Here is a 21,849-nt window from a genome sequence, read left to right as displayed (position 1 = left end):
TTTCTCCCAAGTAAGATGATGACAAAGATCTTGCTGATTTGAATGGAAACAGGATAAGGGCAGGGAACTGACTGATTTTACACCTTCGGTAGTTTAATTGCATATAGAATTCCCCACCAGTTTTAGCACGCTGCTGCATTTTTGTGGCCTGAAAACAAAAATTAATGATGAAGAATTGTCTGAAGCTATATGCAGAGAGAGGAGAGGAAGATGGCTTGTAAAAAAGTTACAGACCTGGGGCTGATTATGCTAGTCTCAAAGCCAAAGGTCCAGGGGAAGATCTAACATGAAAAAAAAAAAAAAAAAGAAAAAGAAAAAGGAAAAAAAAACTTTTTAAAGAAGAGGGAGTGTGTAATTTAAACTAGAGGGAGAACTTCATTTGATGTCATGTAACTAGTGCCTTCCTTCTTATGCCATCTCTCCCTCTTTTTTTTTTTTTTTTTTTTTTGCCTGTAAATTATTCTTTTTGTACCTTGAATCAAGAAAATGTACATCCAGTTGTTTGCAGTTCATATCACCCTGCAGAGCTCTGCCAGATTTAGTCCAGAAATTTCTCTGTGAACTGTGGTTTCTTTTCCCTAACTGTGTCTTGGCTAGATGATATAGGACCTTAGCTTTCTAGCTCAAGGAGAAGAGTCCTGCCTCCTTAATATTTAGCTCCCTGGCATCTCTCCTCTGACCACTGCCACAGCCTACTCCAGTTTAAATCGTAGGAACCCACAGGAGAACCATAAGCCTGTGGCTAGGGGCCTGAGGAGCAAAGAAAATTGGTCAGCAATGTCACCGTTTTAATTATTTTAGCACTGCTCAGTGCCCTGCTTCCATTCCTTTTCAGCAGCATTAAATAAAACCGTCCTGACGTGGCTGAGGGCAGCAGCTCGGGGGGAAGCCTCTCCCTGGCTTAGCGGCTGCCCCCGTCGTGTCACACAGCGCCCGCTCAGCTCTGCAGCTTTATTGCTTCCTCAAACTTCTCCCCTCACTGCTGAATTTGAGGTTGATTTGCTAGCTAAGAGACTGCTCTGCGGCCACTTGGTTCTCCAGTGATTTGCTGAGTATGAATGAAAAAGGGTCACGGAAAATGCTGTCCGGAGAGAATTCGGTTTGAAATGCCAGCGGTGGGCCTCGTGGCCAACCTGCCAGGAGCTCCGTGCGTGAGAGGGGTGGGAATAGCTGTGCAAATCTTACCTCTTACCTTGAAGATCTGGAGAAATGACAGCTACCATTATTTGGGGAGTATCCCAGTAAAAGTCAGTGGTGTTTTACCGAGGGACAGTCCTGCAGTATTTCACCTTGAAAGATCATCAGAGGCTGAGAAGCCATTTCCCTGGTCCTCGTTTTTGGTCACAGGAGGCTTTGTGATCACAGGGATTTCCTTGGATAACACCATGAAGCTTTAGGTTTGAGGGTTGTACCCACACTGAGTGAGGAAGGAGACGTGCTAGCAAAGGACAAAATTATCTCTGTTTAACACTATTGTAAAGATTTCTTATTAAATTTATATATTGTTGGTACTACAAAGAATTTCATGTTTTTAACCCATCAATGCTCAAAGGATGTTCCTCTGTGAGACAGCAAAAGCTGCCACAGGGAATGTCTGTAGAAAGCCGAGTGGGGTTTTACATACAGCCAGGAAGACCTGCAACAGCACCGGGGCTGAAACTCTTCTAGGAAGGCTTTGGTTGGTGACAGACAGAGAAAACTCAGATAGGGACACAGGGCTGCGAGACTGAGCCACCGCAAGTGTCACCAGCTGCTTTTCAGGCTGAGGGTGAGGGCTGATGTACGGACTGTATCCCGGAGGGAAGGGACACAGGAGATGAATGTTGAGAAACGCTGCTGTAGCCATAGTAGAGGAACAGCAGAAGCAGCAATGCAGACGCACTCACATTGTTCCTTGTGCCTGGGAATGCTTCCCCTGCGGCTACAGCATAATAACTCATTTTCTTTATCCTTACAGTACATGGCATTTCTATGGAGATGGGTGCCAGTTAGTACTGGCTGTGTCGGTGCCTCTCATAATGAGGAATTGTTATCCCTGACTCTGTTCTTTGTGCTCTTCCTCCCACTGGAAAGGAAAAAAATTCTCTGTTCAAGTAGCTGACCTCGAAACATGGACACAGCTGGGAAATCTGAGCATGTCCGGGCAAAGCAGCATATGAAGTACATATGCTTGAGCAAAACAGAGTTTGAAAAAGCTGAAAAGCATTGTCAGTCAGTGAAGCAGACCTGACAAAACTATTCATGCTGCATTTCAAGAAAGGAGTCGTTTGAATTTTATGTATTGCCATTTAATAGCGCTCCCTGCCCAGCAAATCTATTACTAAATACTGAGTCCGTTACTGAGGTCCAGGTGCATGAACACAGGGCTGTACATCGGGAAGGCAAACTGACTGCTTCAAAACAGTTATGGAAAATGTGTCTGTAAGAGGGAAGTGTTAAGGGGAAAAATGACGTGCAGTTACTAACTGGAATCACAAGAAAGTACAGAGCAATTCTACTATTTATTTATTTTTATGTTTTAGGAAAAAAGCAAGTAGCTATGCCAGGTGTAAGTGAACATCTGTGAAGCATGGAGGCTGCAGGTGCTCTGCTACATATCCTCGCTTTGTGTGGTTGGAAATTGCAAAAAGAAAATGCAGCGTTCCTTGAGTTCAGAGATCCCCACGGGCAGGGATCCCTTTTATAAACTTGCTGCTTCTGGTAACAGATAAAGAATTTACTAAGTCGGGAAAATGCTGTCTGGTATAGCGTAGCACCGACTTCATTATATATAAGACAATTTGTACGGTTTAGTTAAGGTGAATCCCAGCTTTAAAAATCCTAGCTAGATTTCGTAAAGCTAGGAAAACTTTGTTCCAGGGAAGTTAGAAACCCAGTCTTGTGTATCTGAAGTCGCAGTAATTCAGATCTGAATTTACACTAATGCAGATAGTAGTAGCCATTTCTTTACATCCTGCACTGTGTCTTCTGCAGCGGGGCTGGGGAGGCCACCCACCTTCCCACTGCAGAAATTTTATGCAGCTCAGTACCGGCACTTTTAAAATAAATGGCTGGGCGCTGAACATATGGGAGGCACAGCTTTACAAAGAAGCAAGAAGTCCCTGGGCACCTGCCTGGCAAGTAACTTCTGCAATTGCCTGCAACACTCGTCCTGCGAGAACTCAGCTCTTCCTCAAACAGGAGAGCTGCTGCCTTACAGGGGAGATCTTGTTGGCAGGATGCCGCCATCCCATTATGCTGTGGCTCAGAGTCGGGGCTGATTTTCCCTTTTTTCCCCTCCACACACCCAGGTGAGCACTGATACATGCATAAGGCTTTTCCTTTCCCCATTGACACAGCAGAGCGGAAGCTTTCCGTATAAGAACCTGTTGCACTGTCACGAAGAACAAATGTTAGTTGTGTTGCTTACTGAATGCTGGAAGGTTGTAACTAAGAGAATAGACTAGGTTATTTGAAGCAGTTCGGAAATGACATGTGTTCCTCAGGTTTTGCTGCCTGCATGGTAATTATCTTGTAGCAAGTGCTGTTCCTGGTTAAAGATTCATGACTGTCTCTGAGACTGCTCCCCTGGGCCTGCACAATTCCAGTCTGGTAAAGATCCTTCTGGCCCCTGTGTCTTTTTACTTCTCTACCAAGAATAGATTTGGGCTGTAACACGTGAGAAATACAGGGAAGATCTGACTGCTAGGACAATGGTAAATTGCCATCACTGTCTGGGTCCTATTACACGAGTCGCGTGTCTGTAGTGTATTTTTATTCCTTTGAGCTGGTTTTCCCTCAGAGGCACACAAGGCGTACAGTGCCCCAGGATCGTATTGTGCCTGTGTATCTGCTGTAGGACAGAGAAGACGCATGTGCGTGGTTGGGAGTATCGATGCTTTCAGCCTGTGCAGCAATGAATGTGTTCTGATTCTTTGTTCTTTTTGTAGCCATCAACGCTCTTATTATTCTTTATGTCATATCCCAAATTATTGAGGTTTTTCTGGTGGGTACTAAAAGGAGGTACATGCTAGGAAACACTACAGGTGGAAGGGAAAAATACATTTTTTTCCTGCCACTTCTTTAGTGCTGTTGGTGTGTGATCAAAAGAAAAGACTGACCTGATTTTCTGCAGCGCTCAGCACCCACACATCCCAGGGAAGCTGATGAGGAATGCAGGAGCTTACTGTTTTTGAAATCAGGCCCAGAATATGACTCATAATGCCATGAAGGAGATACTTGACAACTTAATGAAAAAATATACAGGGAGAAGGTACCAAAGCACTTTTGTTGAACATTTTATTGTGAAGTAATCTTTCGGCTGGTGTTTCTATCACAAAGCTACAACTGTTGTATAGCTCTTCCAACAGTTTCATTGAAACAATTTTTGCTGTATTTTACCTAGAGCATCCCTGTATGTAGAGAAAACAACTGCTGTATGTTTCAGTCCCCTACATTTTGTAGCAGACCTTTGAAAGATCCTGGCCTCGGCTCTGTTCTCTGGAGGGTGAAACTCAGTGGGGCCCAGAGTCAAGTTCTCAGCTATTTGCACTTGGTGTTGTGCTCCGTGTGTTGATGCTGCTGCTGCACGCCAATCCTTCAGTTAGCTGTCTTGCCATGGCTGTAACACAGCCTATATCTTGAAATAGCGAACCTTGCCAGGGCATGGAGGAGGAGGCAGCGCAAAGCCAACTGGGCGAGGTACTTTATCATGCTGAGCAACCTCTGGAGCTGCTCTCTTTGCTACAGATTTTGCTGAAAGCGCAAAAGACGGAAACTCTGAAGAGCTGGATTCGGATGCAACAGGGCTGTGGTGGGAAACTCTGAGGTTATGGTTAGTGAAGCCTTGTCCAGGGCTGGGTACCAGTCCTGCAGATGTGTCTTGGCCTGGGTGAGAGAAGGTAACTCCAGGCTGGAAAAGAAAAACAGTTTGTTTGTATGTTACAGTTATTGCATGTACAGTAACTGTGTAGGTTACTTAGGATTTATCTTTAGGATTTTACTTTAGGATTTTATTGATCTACAGGCAATCGATACCTTACTAGGTACCCTTCTCCTAACTAGACACTGACTCCCAGCCCAGGTACGAAATGTTTCTGACCATCAGGAAAGTTTTGATTTGGTTTGAACACACACACGCACACAGGAAACCAGAAACACATTTGTAGTATCATCAAATTCTGTGCTTATGTGAACGTTCACTGTGATGTATGCGGCGAGTGAAACACTCAAACCGAGCTGCTCCTATAACCTGTATTCTTTCTTTCATATATCTTCTAGACAGCTAATTACTGTTGTGTTTCCAAGAGCATTGGCCTGTAGGAAGTACTCAATGACCAGTTAACTCTTCTCAAACCAATTGCAGGGTATAATACCTGGAGGTCTTTGAAAGACGTTTAGGTATAGAGCTTAGTGATATGGTTTAGTGGAGGACTTGCTAGTGTTAGGTCAGAGGTTGGACTAGGTGATCTTGGAGGTCTCTTCCAACCTAGATGATTCTGTGAGACCACTCAAGTCCTGTGCACACAGGTTTCTCACTTGCTATAGCAGTGCAGCTCAGGGTCCCTGGATTCAGTTAGGTCTAAGGACATGAGCAGCAAAAGCTTCCAGTTATTTGATCTACCACAGTTGCTCTTTTATTTTTTATACCTGTCTGCTCCTTCCACTTAGCTGAACAAAATTTGGTTCCCTTTGCCTTACTGGACACGTGAAGCTCCCAAATAGTTAGGAAAAGAAACCATGTTAAGCATGAATGACAGAGGTGACACAATTCTAGCACAGAAATCAATAGGACAACCAGAAGCCACCTTATCTTATTTTTTAGGATACAAAGTTAAACTGTTAAGTTATTGCAGATAGCTGATGCAGTCTACAGTGAAAGAGGTAAACTCAGGACAATTGCTTCAAACAGTCCTGGTAAACTAGAATGCTTTGGAAAGGAAGGGAGTATCCAGAGGTTTGGTACCTGGTGTCCATACAGCTCGCAGTCTACTCGGAGGTCCTCTTTGGGCCGTGTTACCATTGCTGCTCTGCAGAAACCGAAATTCTGGCAAAGCATAATAGAGCCAAGAGAAAATAGTGAGAAAATAGAGGAGACCTGCATGACAGTTTTTAATTTCAGTACATTTAGGAATAGCTATACCTCATGCTTTATCTGAGCAGTAAAGTGCTTGCTTTTTAGCATGTTGGACACAAAAGCCAAACTGTTCAAATGTGTAACCACCAAATAAGGGAAACTCCTGTATTCTTTTAGAATAAGACTGTGTGTCTGGATATGAGGGAGGGAAGGAATATGTAGGAATCTGGGTAAACTGTTCCCATCCACTGAATCTGGCTAGGACACTTTTGTTTCATCAGAAAGAAACAAACAAAAAAGAATTTTAGCATGATTAAATGTATAGTATAGTTCTCAAGAACCTATGCATGAAACCAAAGCATACGGACAGCACTTTAATTGTAGGAAGATAAAACAGTCTGCTCTTTTGTTTTGTGTTTGTGTAGTGTCCACTACAAAGGAAGTTGATTTTCTCAGGTGCACTTATTAAGAAAAGTAAATGATAATATATATATATCTATGCTGATTATTAAAAATATTTTGTGTTAAGGGTGCTGTCATCCTCAACCCTTTTTGAAATACATTCAAATGCATTAGGATTCAACCCAGATACACCAGAGGGAAGAGAAAGGTGTGATATATCTTTAGAAAGCAGGTATTGAAAAGCGCATCATAGTGGTATACAACTCTTGCACTTTCTTTCATTCTCACAAAGGTCTATTCCTGTACAAGTGCAAGTGCATCACAGCATGCCTCTTTTCTACCTCTGAGCTGGCGAGATCAGGATGGATGTTCTGGCATACTTACAGACTGATCCTCAGGAAGCAGTTGACAAGCCTCCAGATTAGCTTTAGCCTCTTCTGCTGTGCAGTTTGTGGCAGCCACAGCAAACTCAACAGAGACCATGTGCACTGGCTGATCCTGATAAAACAGGAAGAATGTTTAACTGACTTTGCAGTGTTTGCAACTGCAGAGCTGCTGGGGGAAGATAAAAGGCAAATGTTGTGACTTCTAGCTCCGCATCTCCCACAGAAGTCGAAGGGAATCCTGTGGCTAAGATGACACAAAATGCTTGGGAAATCAAGAGCAATTCAGTAGGGCAATTTAAAGCAAATTCAGATCTGTTTGCAAACATAACTAGTTACCACTGCTCAAGAGCCATGGAAGAAATGTTCTATTTTCATGGAAGGGCAGACTCAGTTCTAGCAATTACCTGTATTTTGGCTCTTCCAATCTCAAGGAGTCTGAGGTAGGCATCAGGAGTTTTGCTGTTGTGGTCATTGAGGGCAGCAGTTACAGCTGCCAACACCTCGGTGTTGTTGAGACTCGCAAGGAGCGGGCAGTCAGGGCAGAGCTGCAGAACATCTTCACCTGAGTCTGCAGTAGGAACAGATTATGTTTCAATCTCATCAGAGGTTGCTTTGAAAGACAGTACAGACCTATGCAGTGACGCAAAACGCTGTTTGTTTCACCATCTGTCCCAAATTATAGCACAAGGATTTTTTTTTCAGCACAAACTATAGATGGCAGTATTTCACACGACTTTTGCTTTTCAAGTCCTGGAGTCTTCATGCAAGCAAAAGTCTTGTGGGCTTCAATAGCGTGTTTCAAATGCTCTTACTCAGGTTTTAATCATTTTTCTTTCTGGCAAACTATCCATGGCACCAATGAAAAGATGCCACAGGTCACACAAGAAACAGTGGAAAAAATAAAGTGTTTTAATTTATTGGAATTGTGTTTCCAAGAGTGTGTTTCATTCACTCACCAGTTTTAAAAACATTCCTGAAAACATCAAATACCCAGCAAAGAGCTCTCACGCAGAGCATGCAGAACAGATTCCACTTTCCCATGGCAATATTGAAAACGCCAGATTTAGTAAATAAGGGGAATCTGGCAAAGGGGTTCTGAAAATCAACAAACTCGAGCAAATTCAGACCAACAAGGAATCAAATTCTTGAGGAAAAGCCTCAGTGCTTCAGTGCCATCCATCTCTAGGTCAAATCTGGGAAGTGCTCCCGAGGTAGTCTTAGCATATCTTAGCTGTTAAAGGGGAGCTAAGAGAGGGGGCCAGGTTTGTAGGTAAGTGAAATCATAAAAGCGACTTCCAGAGCAGCTGGGCTTAGAAATCCATTTTTGTTTTTCTTTTATGCTATATTTATACACAGTACTTGCCAGTGTTTTAGAATCAGAGGGGCTAGTGAACTGTGACAACTGCTATAGCAATGCTCCAGCCTCTAGATTCAAACACAAAGACCCAAATCTTTACCTGCATGCGAGTGGCATTTACTAGCAAGTACAGACAGCTTTCCATTCAAGTTCTGCAGTTTAACATCACAGTCACCCTCAACTGCCTAGAGAGAGACAAAAATCAAAGGGTTACATTGTACAGATAGATAGGAATTTCTGAAAAAGGCAACGATTGCTATATTCAAAAGAACAGGTCCTGGCTGAGTGTTCCTGCAGAATCAGCCTGATTGCAAAGACTTTGGCAGGCCTGTCCTGATGTCTGTGATTTTGTAAAAGGCAGACCCGGGCAGCAAAATTCAGATCCTAATCTGGATCTCAGAAGTATCAGAAGTGCCGCGGTATCTAGGTTATAGACGTTTAGTTCGTGTTCCTCTCTCATAAAGAGCAGAGAATATGAATCCTTATGAATTAAGACCTTCTGCAGAGCTGTTTGATAACACTCGCGCTGTAATCTCAGCTGGTCAGTGGCCATGGTAACAGCACTGTGCTGCCTTGTGTGAGCTGGCTCGCATGCAGCATCCAGCAGGGGAGGAGATGTCAAAGGCAAAGCTGGGAAGAGGGAACAGTTAGTTACCTCCCTCAGCATGGAAAATGGGATCCAAGCCCTGGTGAATACAGGGGTGGATTTAGTCATGAGCTCTGCGAATTGGGCCCCGTTCTAGAAACAGGAGGCTTAAATTGTCAATTGCTCACTCTGCTTTCTGCTTAGGAAGCAAAGCTGCCTGTAGTCAGACAACACTTCCAGTGCTTTGCTTAGGGAAAGCTTTTCACAGCTGGATCACACTTGCATAAGAACAAAATATCTGAGGCCAGTAAATTCCAGCAGAGCATTGCTGTGAGGGCAAAGCCCTGGCTGAAGGGAATAGCTCTGCTGCAGTCACTGGTGGCTAGACTTGACGTAATTTCCCTAGTTAACACCCCACATGTAGCCAAGGGAAGGTTGTGTTTGCACCTTATGATCTAACTGATCATAACTGGCCTCTAGCATCAACACACTCAGCTTGTACTTTTGCACCAAGGTAGTAAGGCTTTGGATACTCACGTGTTCTGTGAAGCTCCTTACTGTGCAATTTGCAAGAGGTGTAGGGCTAAGAATGGGACACGTGGTCTCCAATAAGTCAAGTTCAAGAAACAGTATCTCATTATTTGGCCCCTGGGAGAAAAAAAGGAAGAAAAGTGGTATTTAAAGTGGTATTTACTTCTCAAAACATCACCAGAGTTCTTCCCTGGGGCTGAGCTGTGGTCTCTTGCTGACTGTCATTGGGTAGCTCCAGGTATATGCTGGAGTGCCTGAATAGGTTCTTACTGTATAACTTCATAACTAACAAGAGCTGGTTTTTAAACTGTAGTGAGTCAAGATAGTCCCACTGACATCCCACTGATTTTTTTACCAGCTAAAGAGCTGATCCGTAATTTTTGGAAAGTCCAGTTTACATATAGGGGGTCAGCTCTCATAAGTTAACTTGATTTTATTTTTGTTGGGTAGTTTTAAAAAATCAATAGCTGGTTTTGTTGATGAAAAAAATCTGTATTTATAACCCGGTACCAGGTAAACTCCACACACTGGTGCACATTGGCCTGTCCCATTGGAATTACACTGAATTCCAGCCTCAATATTCATGTTGTTATGGACTGAAGGATCTTTTATGGTTGTTCCTGAACATTTTCAACTCTAATGTAAGACATGTGAATGGCAGGGCAGCAATGAGGCTCCATAGCACTAAAATTGACTCTGAGGTTTGAGTCAGGAGTGATTCCTTTTAATCCAATGAAGTTATTTTAGAGTAAAAGTATTAAATGGGAGCAAAGCAGTGTAACCAGTGTTTTTGTGTAAGTAACCGTGGGGACACTTCTAATCTCATTAATGACTGCTTCATTCTCTTGTAAATGACATCTTCTCTCTCATGTCAGGTAGCAAACAGCCCTGGAGTTTCATTCTTGTTAATAATTGCAGCCCTTTCCAATGTTTTGAGAAAATCAAGGATTCTAAATGTGTGCATGCATTGTATTCATGACCATTTCTACAGCCTTTCTAGATGGCTAGAATGATGTGAGTAGATCTTAGTGGAAATGAGACTGCAAACCACAGTTGCTTTCATTCAGCTTCCTTGTCAGCTCAATGGGATATTAGGTAAAATTCATACCTACTGCAAAATCCCTAATAGCATGGAGTTACGGTAGGTATGCATTTAGCCAATAAATATTACCTGCATCATGAGAATTATCCACACAGTTTCTCTCCAGATTAGCTGCCGGGCTCATGAATCAGCACTGTGAGTGATCTGCCCTAGCAGGCGTGCTGCGTTCGTGAACTGAGCCCTTTCTAGCATTGTACCAAAATAACTTAACGTTTCTCTCCCCCCCTCTGTTCTGCTCTTCCCCTCTGTCCAGTGACCTGAATTCTCAACTGCTACAAGGTGGCATTGCACCATTTAAATCAATAGAGCCCTGCTGATTCCCTGCAGGTGAGGATCTGGCCCTTGGCAGGGCTCGTTGGTCATTTCCAAGCGTTCCCAGTTTAACGCAGGGCTCAGCCTGCAATCTCCTCACTTACCTGCGGCAGCACGCGGACTTTCTCGATTCTGTTCAAGGCAAACTTGTATCCGTGGTGGCTGTGGGCATTAATGTAATTCACAGCTACTTCAGCTGCTGCTTCCGATTCTGGGTCATCGCAGCCCAAGGGAGGTGGGGAAGCTGCGGGTACAGCTCTGTGAGTTGGAAGCTGAACAAGCAGTATTAAAGCTAGTAGTGCCTTCATGGCACCCAGAGAAAATCGATCCCTCTCCAAAGTAAAGGTCTAAGTATACTGTTCAGATGGTGGCTAGGTAGCTGGAACCGGGGTCTCATTTATATAGTACATACCACAGACTTTGCATGAGTGCATGTCTGATATTTGTCCCGGTTCCAAGAATGCATTGCAAACAACAAAAGAGAAAAGTAAATGTTAGGACATCAGTCTGACTGATTAATATTGGCCAAAGTAAATTTTATCAGGTAGGACATTGCGAAGTCTGCTAAAAAGAAGAAAGCATCAGCAAAAAATTAAGATAATTTTTACATGCTCCTCTACCAACTAAGTACAGTACATGCAAGAGAAAGAGGATCCCTACTGTTAAATGTGGAGAGATGCTAGGGCTGATTAAGCTTTGTGGTAAACAAGGACACATTTTGTTAGGGACCAGATCTCACCAGACACCAGTGTAAACTGGCAGATCAGAACCATGATAAATGAGAAAACAGGATTTGAATTGGTTCTAAGGATCACATTCAGAAGCGAATTTAATTATATAGCAGCTTTTGTCACTGAATTCATTTGGAATAGGAAATGAGATGTAGCTTCTAAATCTTTTGCATCAGCTCTTTATTTCTCTGATTAATCTGAATATTCCCAGTAATTCCTGTTCAGATATTCAGATTTTATTCTGCAATGCAGGTGTTTTGGAGAAATTTTCATGGAATATGTTGTACAGATTTGAGGATTTGATATAAGATCCAAAAGGGCACAAAATTGTTTTTAAGAACTTAGATCAAAATTAGCTGCTTAAGTCTAGACATGTGTGCCAAAAAAAATCCCCATCCAGTTAGGCACGTATTATTATGGTTTTGCATTGCTCAGCTGACCTAAACAAAACAAAGTTTGTTTTCCATCTAAGGTCATTTGAGTGCTATGAGCTGGATACTGCAGTCGCTAAATCCCCAAGTTTTAGTGTGCCAGGTGAACTCTGAGCATACCTAAGGCACCCCGATAGAGGGTTCAAAACCGAGAAGGCCGTGGTGGCTCTCCATAACCATTTAAGAGTAAAAGCTGTCTTCTAGCAAGTAGGAAATGAGGTACAAATCTGCCACATCCTAAATTGTGCCTGGACTTCCAGAATGTGGATTAGCTTTACTCTGGAGCAGCCACCTCACCTGACTTTCAAGTATGGCAATGAAAATGCAAGAGTTATGTATAGAAAGAGAGTGAAAGGGAGACGTGTGAGGCTGCTGGTAGAGATTCTGTGATTCAGCCAGCAAGCAGCTTAGCAGGGCTGGACCCCTCCTTTATATCTAGTTTCACAGTGTCTGTGTGTACAAAACAATGACTGGAAAACAACAATGGTCTGCGGAGCAGAATATAGCTTCAAGGATGTATTCAGCATTTATGGTCTTTAATTAAAGCTTAGTATTTTTCTCTAGATAGACTCTAGCTAGAAAGACTGTAGCTCAATCCGGAGAAAAGTTTTTTTCCTGTGGGGATTTTGGCATGGGTTTCTTTGATCCATTTTATGGTGGTGATCAGACTGAGAATTGTGAAGGTCCCCTCTGGCTTTAAAGTGTCTGAACCTCTGTTGTCATTTTCAAGGAGTTCGGGAATTAGCTGCAAATTCGAGATGAATAGGAGGACTTCAGCACATTTAGAAGTTTTCACTTTTAATAAATATTTCTCAGCTTGTATGATAGTGTGACGGGGACTAAAAGACAAAAGGTGAAAAAAAAGTCGAGTCATGTCTCTTTCTACTAGAATTTGGAAACGTTGAAAACAGCATAAGTAGGAATGGTTCTGTCGGACAAATGAAGTGATGAAGGAGATCTAGAAGAGATTAAAAAGGTGAAATTATTTCCTTCAGCTGCAAAGATGGAATGATTTCCTTCTTTTATGTGTGGGATGAGGTGAGTTCTGGATAGTAGGATTTGCATATTGAAGAGATTCCTGGGGAAAAGAAAGTCTCTTTCTATCTCTTGCAGGAAAAAAAAAATACTCTGAGCATGACTGATTTCTTCCCTTCGCAACACCTGATTTCAAAATCAGGTGTTGTTTGGCATTTGTTCTATTGTGTGGATGATCATTTGTCTTCTTGACTTTGACCTGGAACACTTAAACGATGAAGCTTTTGTGTCTCAAAATCACCCTTTGAGTGTTTGTTGTGGGTATCTTTTGAATCATGATAAATGTATTTAGAAGTTAGCGTTTTACACTGTATTTTTAACCCATAGTTCAATTTCTAACCTGTGAATCCTTAAATTCTGTCTTTCCATGTTTTCCTATGAGGCATTGAGGTAAATTTCCAACAGGTGCAGACTGAAATTGGTTTTCACCTAAGTGACATATAATTACAACTGTGAAGGACTTGGACCATGATTTATAAATTAAATGTTGTCATTGCTCAGTTTCTTAGGTTACATCTGCTCCGTTTCAGAGTTGCAAATACCGTAGGATGTATTACATTTCTGTAATCAAGCTCTAGGTATTCCTAAACACATTATATAAATCAGCTCAGACAACTTCAGGGTCCATTTTCAAAGAACAACTTTAAAACCTCAAATAGCAAACAGAATTTATTATCTTGTTTCTTCCCTCTTCCTTGTCACTCACATTCTGTATTCCATTTACCAAGCAGGATAAAAGGGAAATACTTTGGAGTCCACTGAACCTCATCGCAGTTTCTCTGGAGGCTTCCTCAAGACCTTTCCCTCTCGGTGACTGTCTGAACTTTCTTCTTTGGCATGCTGAGGATCAGAAATGTGCCTGCATGCCTATTAATGTTCAGTGCAATGCAGGGGGTTTGCAGCTAGCACTTTTTTGGGGGGACTTGTGACATGTGTGAGGAAGTGGGTATTTGCTTTTTTTACTTTTGGAAATGGCACCTGAAAATGCAATCAGGTAGTTTGGCTACAGGTGATACAACAAAGGAGCCTTTTGCTGTTTGGATACAGACTAGCACAGATTTGCCTGATTATCCCCTTCTGGAAGGGAGATTGTTGATGTCAGTTCCCTTGCAGGCCTGTGTCCCATCACAGCTGGCCCTTTTTAGGCACCCTCCCTCAAGAGGCAATAATTGCAGAAGCAACTTCTCTTTGAATTCAGCATGGATCTATTCTTTCATGTCTGGGGCATAGCAAAAAGTTGGCCTTTCGTAGTGGCAATGAATAGTTCTTCCAGCCCAAGAAAGTGAGCTTACTTCCACAACTTCCACAGGCTCCTGGACAGAAGGTCGCATCTTGGCCCCGCTGAGGTGAACAAGCCTTTCACATCAGTAGTGTTAGACTTTGGCCCTAGTGAAATTAGGTTGCATGGGAGACTTGACAGGGCTTCACTGTGATGGAAATAGAACGAGCTGGCTTTACTGCCCTTGTTATATAAAATACAGTATTGATTCCATGCTCAAGAGTTGAGGCTCCACTGAATCTCAGTTCTTAATAATTCATATAAACTGCAATGGAAAGGTGAGTTGATGGTATTGTGTTTTTTTTTCTTTCCCCTTTTTTTTTGGTTGGATGCTTAGAACAACTAGTGATGATTGGAAGCTCGCTGCCCCTGCTCAGTGTCATCTGGAAAAAAAGCAAAGAATTGCTTCCACAAGATGTCAACTTGGCACCTTTCTGAGCATCAAATTCAAACAAATTAAACAAGCAAACAGATAAATATAATCTTTTTAAGGCTTCAGATCAAAGTTAAACACTTGTGGGGATTTCTGAGGCTCTTTTTTTTTTTTTTTTTTTTTTTTTTTTTTTTTTTTTTTTCAAATTACTGAAACATCATTTTTTTGGTACAGCAGACAGAACTGGTCCAGTTCTCTGCACCACATCAAAAGATGCATTTCTGAGCAGTCAGGCATTGTACAGTACTGCAAAACTTAATCACCTCTTGCTTTACACTTGATTAAGCACATTACTTTTGGATCATCGAGTTCACAAGATATTGGAACATTAGGGTTGTCTCCTGTATGGCCATCACCTACAGAAACCTGCACGTAAGGCAAGAAAACATCTGCAGGGAAGATGTTACAGAGTTAAAGTCACTGCTCTTGTCGAGGCAGCTTTTATTGTCTTTTTTAATGACAGCGTATTCAGCATTTGAAAATAAAATGCATGAAAACCTACAGAAATTTCTTGCTGTGAGAAGTAAAATGTGCAGCAGTGTTATCTAATTTGAGAGCTCCTAGTTTTTGGTGCCCACCCAGAGATTCCTTTTCACTGAACTTTGCTGATCTTGATTTGTTTATCTCTCTCTTAACTATGAAATGGAAATAATAGCTATTTCCCACATTACTCCTGTGTTCTGAAATAACTCCCTGGTTTTGGTAAAATGTTTCAGTATTGCTGGGTAAAAAGATCTATTCAAAACATTAGAGGAATTCAAAAGTCAGGCTAACTAGATGCCATTCAGTAAAAGTTTACAGATTCATGGAATACTGGAGCTGTAGCAGGACTGAGAGGGTTGAAATTGGGTTTTCCAGAAATAGTTCTGATTGTTTGAGATAAACGTTATTTGCTGGAGTTTCCTTTCAAAAACTGTATTGCTTTTTTGAAAGAGCATGAAAAGTTGTTGAGAATTCTGAAATTTTTACTGGAATGAAAGTTCTAATTTTTGACCAGCTCTCCCAGACAAAGCCAACCAAATCTATTTCTGTTCTGTTCTGTCTTGTTCTATTTTGCTCTTCTATTGTCTGTGCCACTGAAATACTTGAGTGCCTTCCAGAAGTACATCAAGTGACATAACTAGCATTTGTTACATGAGAGTCTATTCTCCTTTTCTTCCCAGTGGGAAGCTTATATAAGATGTTTTGTCTTAGCGAAGTTTTTGATTGATTTAAATTTTCCTCTCCATTTCCGCATTTTCTCTGCTGTGTGTTTTGATGTTGCAGCCAGTAACAACAGTAGTTTTCTGAGATGAGGGTTTTCAAGTCTCTTGTATGACTTTTACCCTATGTTATGCTATGCTGATATGCAAGTCCGCCGTTAATTTTTATACTTTTTATCTTTTTATCAAGGTCAGAGTTATTTATGTTGCCATGCAACTCTTAACGACGGGGTACTTTTGCTTCAGTAGGGATGTCATGGTTCTCTCAGTTTCAGGCCTGTGCAATGTGACGGCTGTGGGAAAGTTTGCTGGAGATGGATAGGAGGCAACTGTGAAATCAGAGATTAGCAGTTACTGAAGTTTTTCATTTGGCTTTATATTCCTGTGCTGGTTTGGGTTTCCAGCTTCTGCGGGTGCTCACCTTGATCAGTGCCTCATAGCAAATAAAGCAAGATACCTGGGAAGAGGCTGTGGAGCTGAACAGCAGGAGCCAAGAGTGGATCTGGTGGCAGAAACAGAATATTTCTCTCTGAGTAAACAGACGCCCTGTGGTCAGACCGACCTCTTCTTGTCTCAGCGATAAGCATGCCAGCCTAAGTGAATTTAAACTCCACTTACCATGAGAACCAGTGGCAGTCCTGGCGTTAGCAGGGTGTCCACAGACACACAGCCCAAGTTTAAAGAGGCAAATTGAAACACACGACATTAATTTCTTCTACTTACAGGAACATTAGAAGAAGTAAATTCACAATTGGTCTGGAGACTGTCATGTCCTATGATGCTGGTAGTCTCTTTGATGGAAAACTCCATGTGATAACTCCACAGGTTACCTTCCCTTGCTGAGTTAAATCCTGAAATTTAGTAGCAAGTGTTAGGGAAACCTGCTGTGCTCTTGGATTCCCACATGCTCAGCTGCAATGACATATTTTTGATGTGAGAAACCAAGTTCACTCTTGGCATTGTAAGTGAGTGCTTTTTGCACTGAGTTTGGGAGGAAAAGCTGTACATTCATTCTTATGCTGTGGCAGTCTTTAGCTTGTTATTTGTTAGACAAAGGAGGGCTGCCTCTAAGAACATGAAATTGTTACTTCCCTATACCGAGCTACTGGTTTGGAAACACTGCGTGTGTCTCCTTGTGGGGGCTTGCTGGCATAAGTGAGAGGAGGGTCCATGCACTTACAGGACTGGGGAGAGGCGGGTGGGAGGGTGGCAAACTGCTATGTTTTCTCACCTTGGAACACTCCTTCGGGGGCATGACAAACACAATCAATATCTCAGCGAGGTTTACATAATTCTGACAAGCAAAAGAGTGTTTTTTTGTGTGTTTTTTTGTTTTGTTTTGTTTTTGTTTGTTTTTTTTAATTAAAGTTATTTATTTTTGGTGAGGCATGTGATCAGGAAATTTTTTGTTGTTGTTTTTTTTTTTTTTTTTTTTACTGCTGTGTGTCCGTGTCATCCATTTATTCACTCTTTCTGCAGCCTTCCAGCCACAAAGCTAAAAAGCTAGGACTAGGAGAGGAAACATAATGTGGACATTTTAATTTAATAGCATGGAGGCGGTATATTACAACTTCTCGTGCAATAGGGGAAGTGGGTCTTTCAGAGTCAGTGCAATTTGAAATAAATTATGTAGACATTTCTTAAGGATGTGAAATTTTCCATGTTAGACATAAAGTACGGATAACTTTTGTGACAGCAAAGTAGTTAAACTTACAGCTTTCCTAGCTGAATTTATACATCAGTTTCACAGCAGACCTGGACTCCAAGCTGTCAAGAGCAATAAGCATGAGGTGCTCTGAACAGACACAGGTGCCCAGGTGACCTTCTCCTTAGTGTCTAGAAGAAAGGGAGATGTGAATGTAAGCATCATGGGCTGATTAAAAACAACATCCAGTGTCACGTTTGTATAAAGAGGTGAACATCAACACCTTTTCCTGATACACTTGTGAATTTGTTAAGTCTTGTAATGGCAAAGGAGAGCGAGCTGTAGCTCTGTTTACATTCAGCTCAGAGATCCTGAACTTAACAGTGTTAAATTCTACCTGTTACAATGTGTGCTGTAACTGGCCAGTGCAGAACACTGCTTTTGTTCTCACCCACAGGTAAAAATAACCCTCAGAGCCACGTTGGTGAGGCTACACCATTTTTTGGTGGGCATCTCAGCCTTTGTCTCTGGCATATCCCCTCTGCTTGGAATTCCCAACCATTGTCAGCGCTCGCCTCTTGAATTGCCATATAGCCCTGCAAGGTCTTGAGAATCAGGTACTCAGGACAGGCTCAGGGAAATGCCAGCACAGACGGACAGATGCGTTACATGTGCTATGGAGAGCTAAAGCACTGTTGCAAGGAACTGCTGGAGACTCTTTGTACACAGAGAAGCAAATAATTGGTATTCCCTGTTCTGTAATCAAAAGCCATTCTTGGCCAGGGGAGATCCCTACAACAACATTCTTGCCTCCCCCTGAGAGAAGGAAGCCAATGATTATTCCGTTACCCTTCATTATCATTCGGTGTGGTATAAACTGGCCAGGACTTGAACTCTCAAGTGCCCAGGAGGGCCAGTACATGAATATACCTTGTGTCAGCAGAGGCAATTTCAAATAATACAGATGATGACAGATTGATGTTGGTAGCTCATTAGGCAAAGCACTGACCGAGACATCAAATTCCTTTCAGCAAGAGTACGGCTAGACTGTTTGCTGTTGTGTATTAATGGAGAGACACATTTTTCTTCTTTGATTTCTCTTGCTTCCTTCTTCCCACGTTTGCGTCAGACAGTGCTGGCTATCAGATCTGTCATCATGCTTGACTTTCCTAATGCGAACAGCTGTGCCAGAAGAACCTAGGTGTAAAGCTAAACCAAATCTGTAGATGCGGTATAGAGAGAACATTTCAACAAAAGACCTATGTTCACAAGCCTCCTGTGGCATACAGATTTTAATGTAACACTTGGCTTCTAGCTCGTCCAGATCCAATAGCACAATCTTCCTACCGATGCCTGGAAAGATAGAGAACAGATCTGTGAAGCAGTGTAAGGTGTATTTAGGTTGCCACCTCCTTGATATGCTGCTGACTTCTGCACTTGTGGATTACGCTTTCACACTTCTGGAACATGCCTTATCCCTTGTGGCTAAGCTGGCATTCTGTGGGCCAGAGCTGGCTCTCTGCCTCTTCCTGAGGAAGACAAGGAACAATTCTCTAAGCAGAAAACACTGTCACAGTCCTCTGCTTACCTGTCACAGTCCAGCAGAGCTAGCCAGGTGACTTCTGCCAGCACCTTCCTCCCCAGTGATCCGTCTGTCTGTGCGCCCCAGCAGAGTGCAGTGGGCAACTTGCTGAAGAGATGAGAGAGAGGCCCAAAATCTAGTGGGGGAAGGAAACCCGAGACCATCCTTGGTATTTGTGCCCAGCAAGGCTGAAATACTGTGTTGTCTGGGGGCCAAGTAAGGGCAAATATGTCTGAGCCTTGTTGGCCACGTTGCTACCCCCAAAGGGCTGGTGCTGATGCCAGAAGAGAGGAGTCCACAGCTGCTGAAAGGGATCAGAAAGCTGAGATGGACACCCAAAGGAAGAAATCAAAGCAAGGAGAGAAGGAGGGGAATACTCAGCAACTGAAAAGATTCCAGGGTGAGAATGGATGCTAAAATATCTGGGACTCAGATAGCTGGCTGCTGCAAAGAGCTTATTAGCCCACGTGGATGCCAGACGGTTGATCCAGCCTCATTGTACAGCATCATCTCTGGAGGTTCTTTGCAGCCCTGCAGTTCTATGGCTTTGTGATTTGATAAGTAATCTTACAATACACTGGGTACTTTATCCTCACAGCCGGTATTATACTCAGTGCTTTTCATATCCAAAATGGTTTTACAAAGTGTATCTGAGTAACTGTCCCTTGGAGGCAGGAAGAGACAAACATTGCATTTATACAAAATATAATCTTGGAATAAACACCATTGCCATTTTAGTATGGTAAATGCCATAAATGGACCTGATTGCTACAGTATAAAAATGATCTCTTGCAGTGAATATGCATTTTTCCTTCTTTACTGTTGTTTGTAGTTATATCCGTGTCTTTCAGCTGTGGTCTATGGTATACCTGGACAGTAAATTGCAAGACCAGAGAGGAACTGCTTTAATAGAAGTAACTTTAAGTAGTGTCAGTGAGAAATGACGCTATGGCACAGTAGTCAGACATTTCCCACGTTTGAGTGTTGTGCTAGGCATCTTAACTGAAAAGATTATTGTTAACATTATGTCTAATGTTGCTAATCTGATAGTTCACATACCTTTTATTGATTTTGTTTGAATTGAGTTTGTAACTGTTGATTTGGTCTTAATTTATATAACCAGTGGCCAAATGCACTGTTTTCTCAGTAATTCTTGCGTTACAGAGAGCTAGATGCAATGACAGTAACTGAGTCTGGCAGTCTACCATCTGGGTACACACTAATAAAATAATCATCTGCATAATTTTGGAATTCATTGCAGATACTGGGGGAAAAATGTATTGGGTTTGATCTCAAATTGCAGACAGCCCATTAGAATAATAATGATACAAATAATTTCCCCTAAAATCCTGGAATGGTCTCTGGTGGGATTTGTTTTACATGCATCATGAAGCTGCCTATGTTAACTTTGCTTTGATATCAAAGGTAAATAGAGGGTGAATGATTAAATAATTTCTATTCAGTTTTGCTGAAAGTAAAGTTTCACTCAGTGTAAAATGAACAATTTTGGCTCTTTATTATAACAGTAATGTGGGGGGCAGGGTCCTTTTTCTTGCATCACTAATTGATAAACTAAATTAGGGCCTACAGACTTCAGCCACAATTGGGTCCCATTGTTAGGATTGATATACGTTTGTAAGGAGAAGACAGCTCACTTTCCAAGGAGTATATGCTCCTTGGCCTTTTCTGCATTCTGAAATCAACTGTAACTCACCTCAAAGCTGCCCCAAATGAAGCCAGGAAAATTAATAATTGCTTAAGAAGCACGTCTCTGCCAGAAGGTGTGTTTGGCTCCAACTCATCAGTACTATGCTTTATTCAGGAGTGACTTCCCCTATTCAAGTCAAAGGACCCTTTCTGCAGCTGGAGGGCCCCCCCATTAGGTTATTTCCTAAGTAACTATTTCCATTCTCAATTGCCACTCTGTCTCCATCCAGTTTATCTTTACCTAAAACCCTGGAGGGGGTGCAGCAGTGTTTGTCGAAGAAGTGTTGGAGCAATGAGCCAGACTGCTTGGTGTCATTGGTAGAGTGAGACAGGGACTGAAGAACTACATACAGGTTTGATCTCAAACACCACACGTTGAAACTTCCCATCCACTGAAGTCTGTGAAAAGAATTATGGGAGTGGAAAGTAGGAAAGCCCATTAAATTCCACTGAAATTAAGTAAGTTGGAAGAGCTTTTAGAAAGGCCAGCCCAGAAGTGATGTAGTTTTTGGTTTGTTTGTTTGCTTTTTAATATTAAAACAACTATTTCTTACTTATTGACAGGGTTATTGAGCCTGTCCCCTCAAATTAAGGACAATGTGAGGTAGTTACCCCTAAAGATTGCACTCAGGTTTTTGGCTTTTGGATTTACGGAGAGGGCTTGAGTTGGGAAACCAGTCTGGCCATGTTGGAAGGGGCAACTGAATGGAAAATTATCAAAGGCAAAACATACCAAGGCAGTGTTAAATAGACTTGCAGAATATGGGAGGCTTGTGGTAGGAGAGACGGAAGGGCAAGCAGCTTTTCCCAGAGTAGATGTTCGAGTTTGCTGTGTAACAAAGGACAAAGAAATCTGACCTGAAATGGAAGGAGAAAGGCATCCATGGTGTTGAAGAGAAGCTACTAGGGCAGAAGAACCTGAGCCTACAAACAAAAATGCTTCTGGGTAGTTAGGAACTAGGGGAGGTGCTGTGTATGGGGTTAAGCACATCGTACCTGCAGACAAACTCTATGCTTATAATTTTTAGTGTTTAAAAAGCTGTGTGAAACCCATACCAGTCACATGTCTCAGA

At 42.2% G+C, this 21,849-nt stretch overlaps 1 protein-coding gene across 1 annotated transcript; it reads right to left on the bottom strand.

Moving 5' to 3' along the window:
- Window positions 1-4,261: 4,261 nt before the first annotated feature.
- AHSG (alpha 2-HS glycoprotein) lies at window positions 4,262-11,134 on the bottom strand. The gene is made up of 7 exons (XM_082767560.1): window positions 10,836-11,134; window positions 9,324-9,434; window positions 8,301-8,385; window positions 7,248-7,411; window positions 6,842-6,955; window positions 5,945-6,025; window positions 4,262-4,891 (listed from the first exon to the last, which is right to left on the bottom strand). The coding sequence occupies exons 1-7, from the start codon at window positions 11,037-11,039 to the stop codon at window positions 4,613-4,615; spliced, it is 1,038 nt and encodes a 345-aa protein (XP_082623686.1). The 5' UTR covers window positions 11,040-11,134; the 3' UTR covers window positions 4,262-4,612.
- Between the last annotated feature and the right edge of the window lie 10,715 nt (window positions 11,135-21,849).

The sequence above is a fragment of the Aythya marila genome (genome assembly GCF_965140915.1).
Source record: "Aythya marila genome assembly, chromosome: 9".
NCBI lineage: Eukaryota > Metazoa > Chordata > Aves > Anseriformes > Anatidae > Aythya > Aythya marila.
This window is presented reverse-complemented; position numbering and strand designations above follow the sequence as displayed.

What these genes read in the sequence shown, in the direction of transcription:
- AHSG (XM_082767560.1), bottom strand. Translation starts at nt 11,039, where the DNA reads ATGAAGGCACTACTAGCTTTAATACTGCTTGTTCAGCTTCCAACTCAC. An exon ending in TAAGGAGCTTCACAGAACAC is followed by an intron (nt 8,386 to 9,323) that starts GTGAGTATCCAA and finishes GTCTCTCTCTAG; the next exon opens with GCAGTTGAGGGTGACTGTGA. An exon ending in TGCTTCCTGAGGATCAGTCT is followed by an intron (nt 6,026 to 6,841) that starts GTAAGTATGCCA and finishes ATGCTTTGCCAG; the next exon opens with AATTTCGGTTTCTGCAGAGC.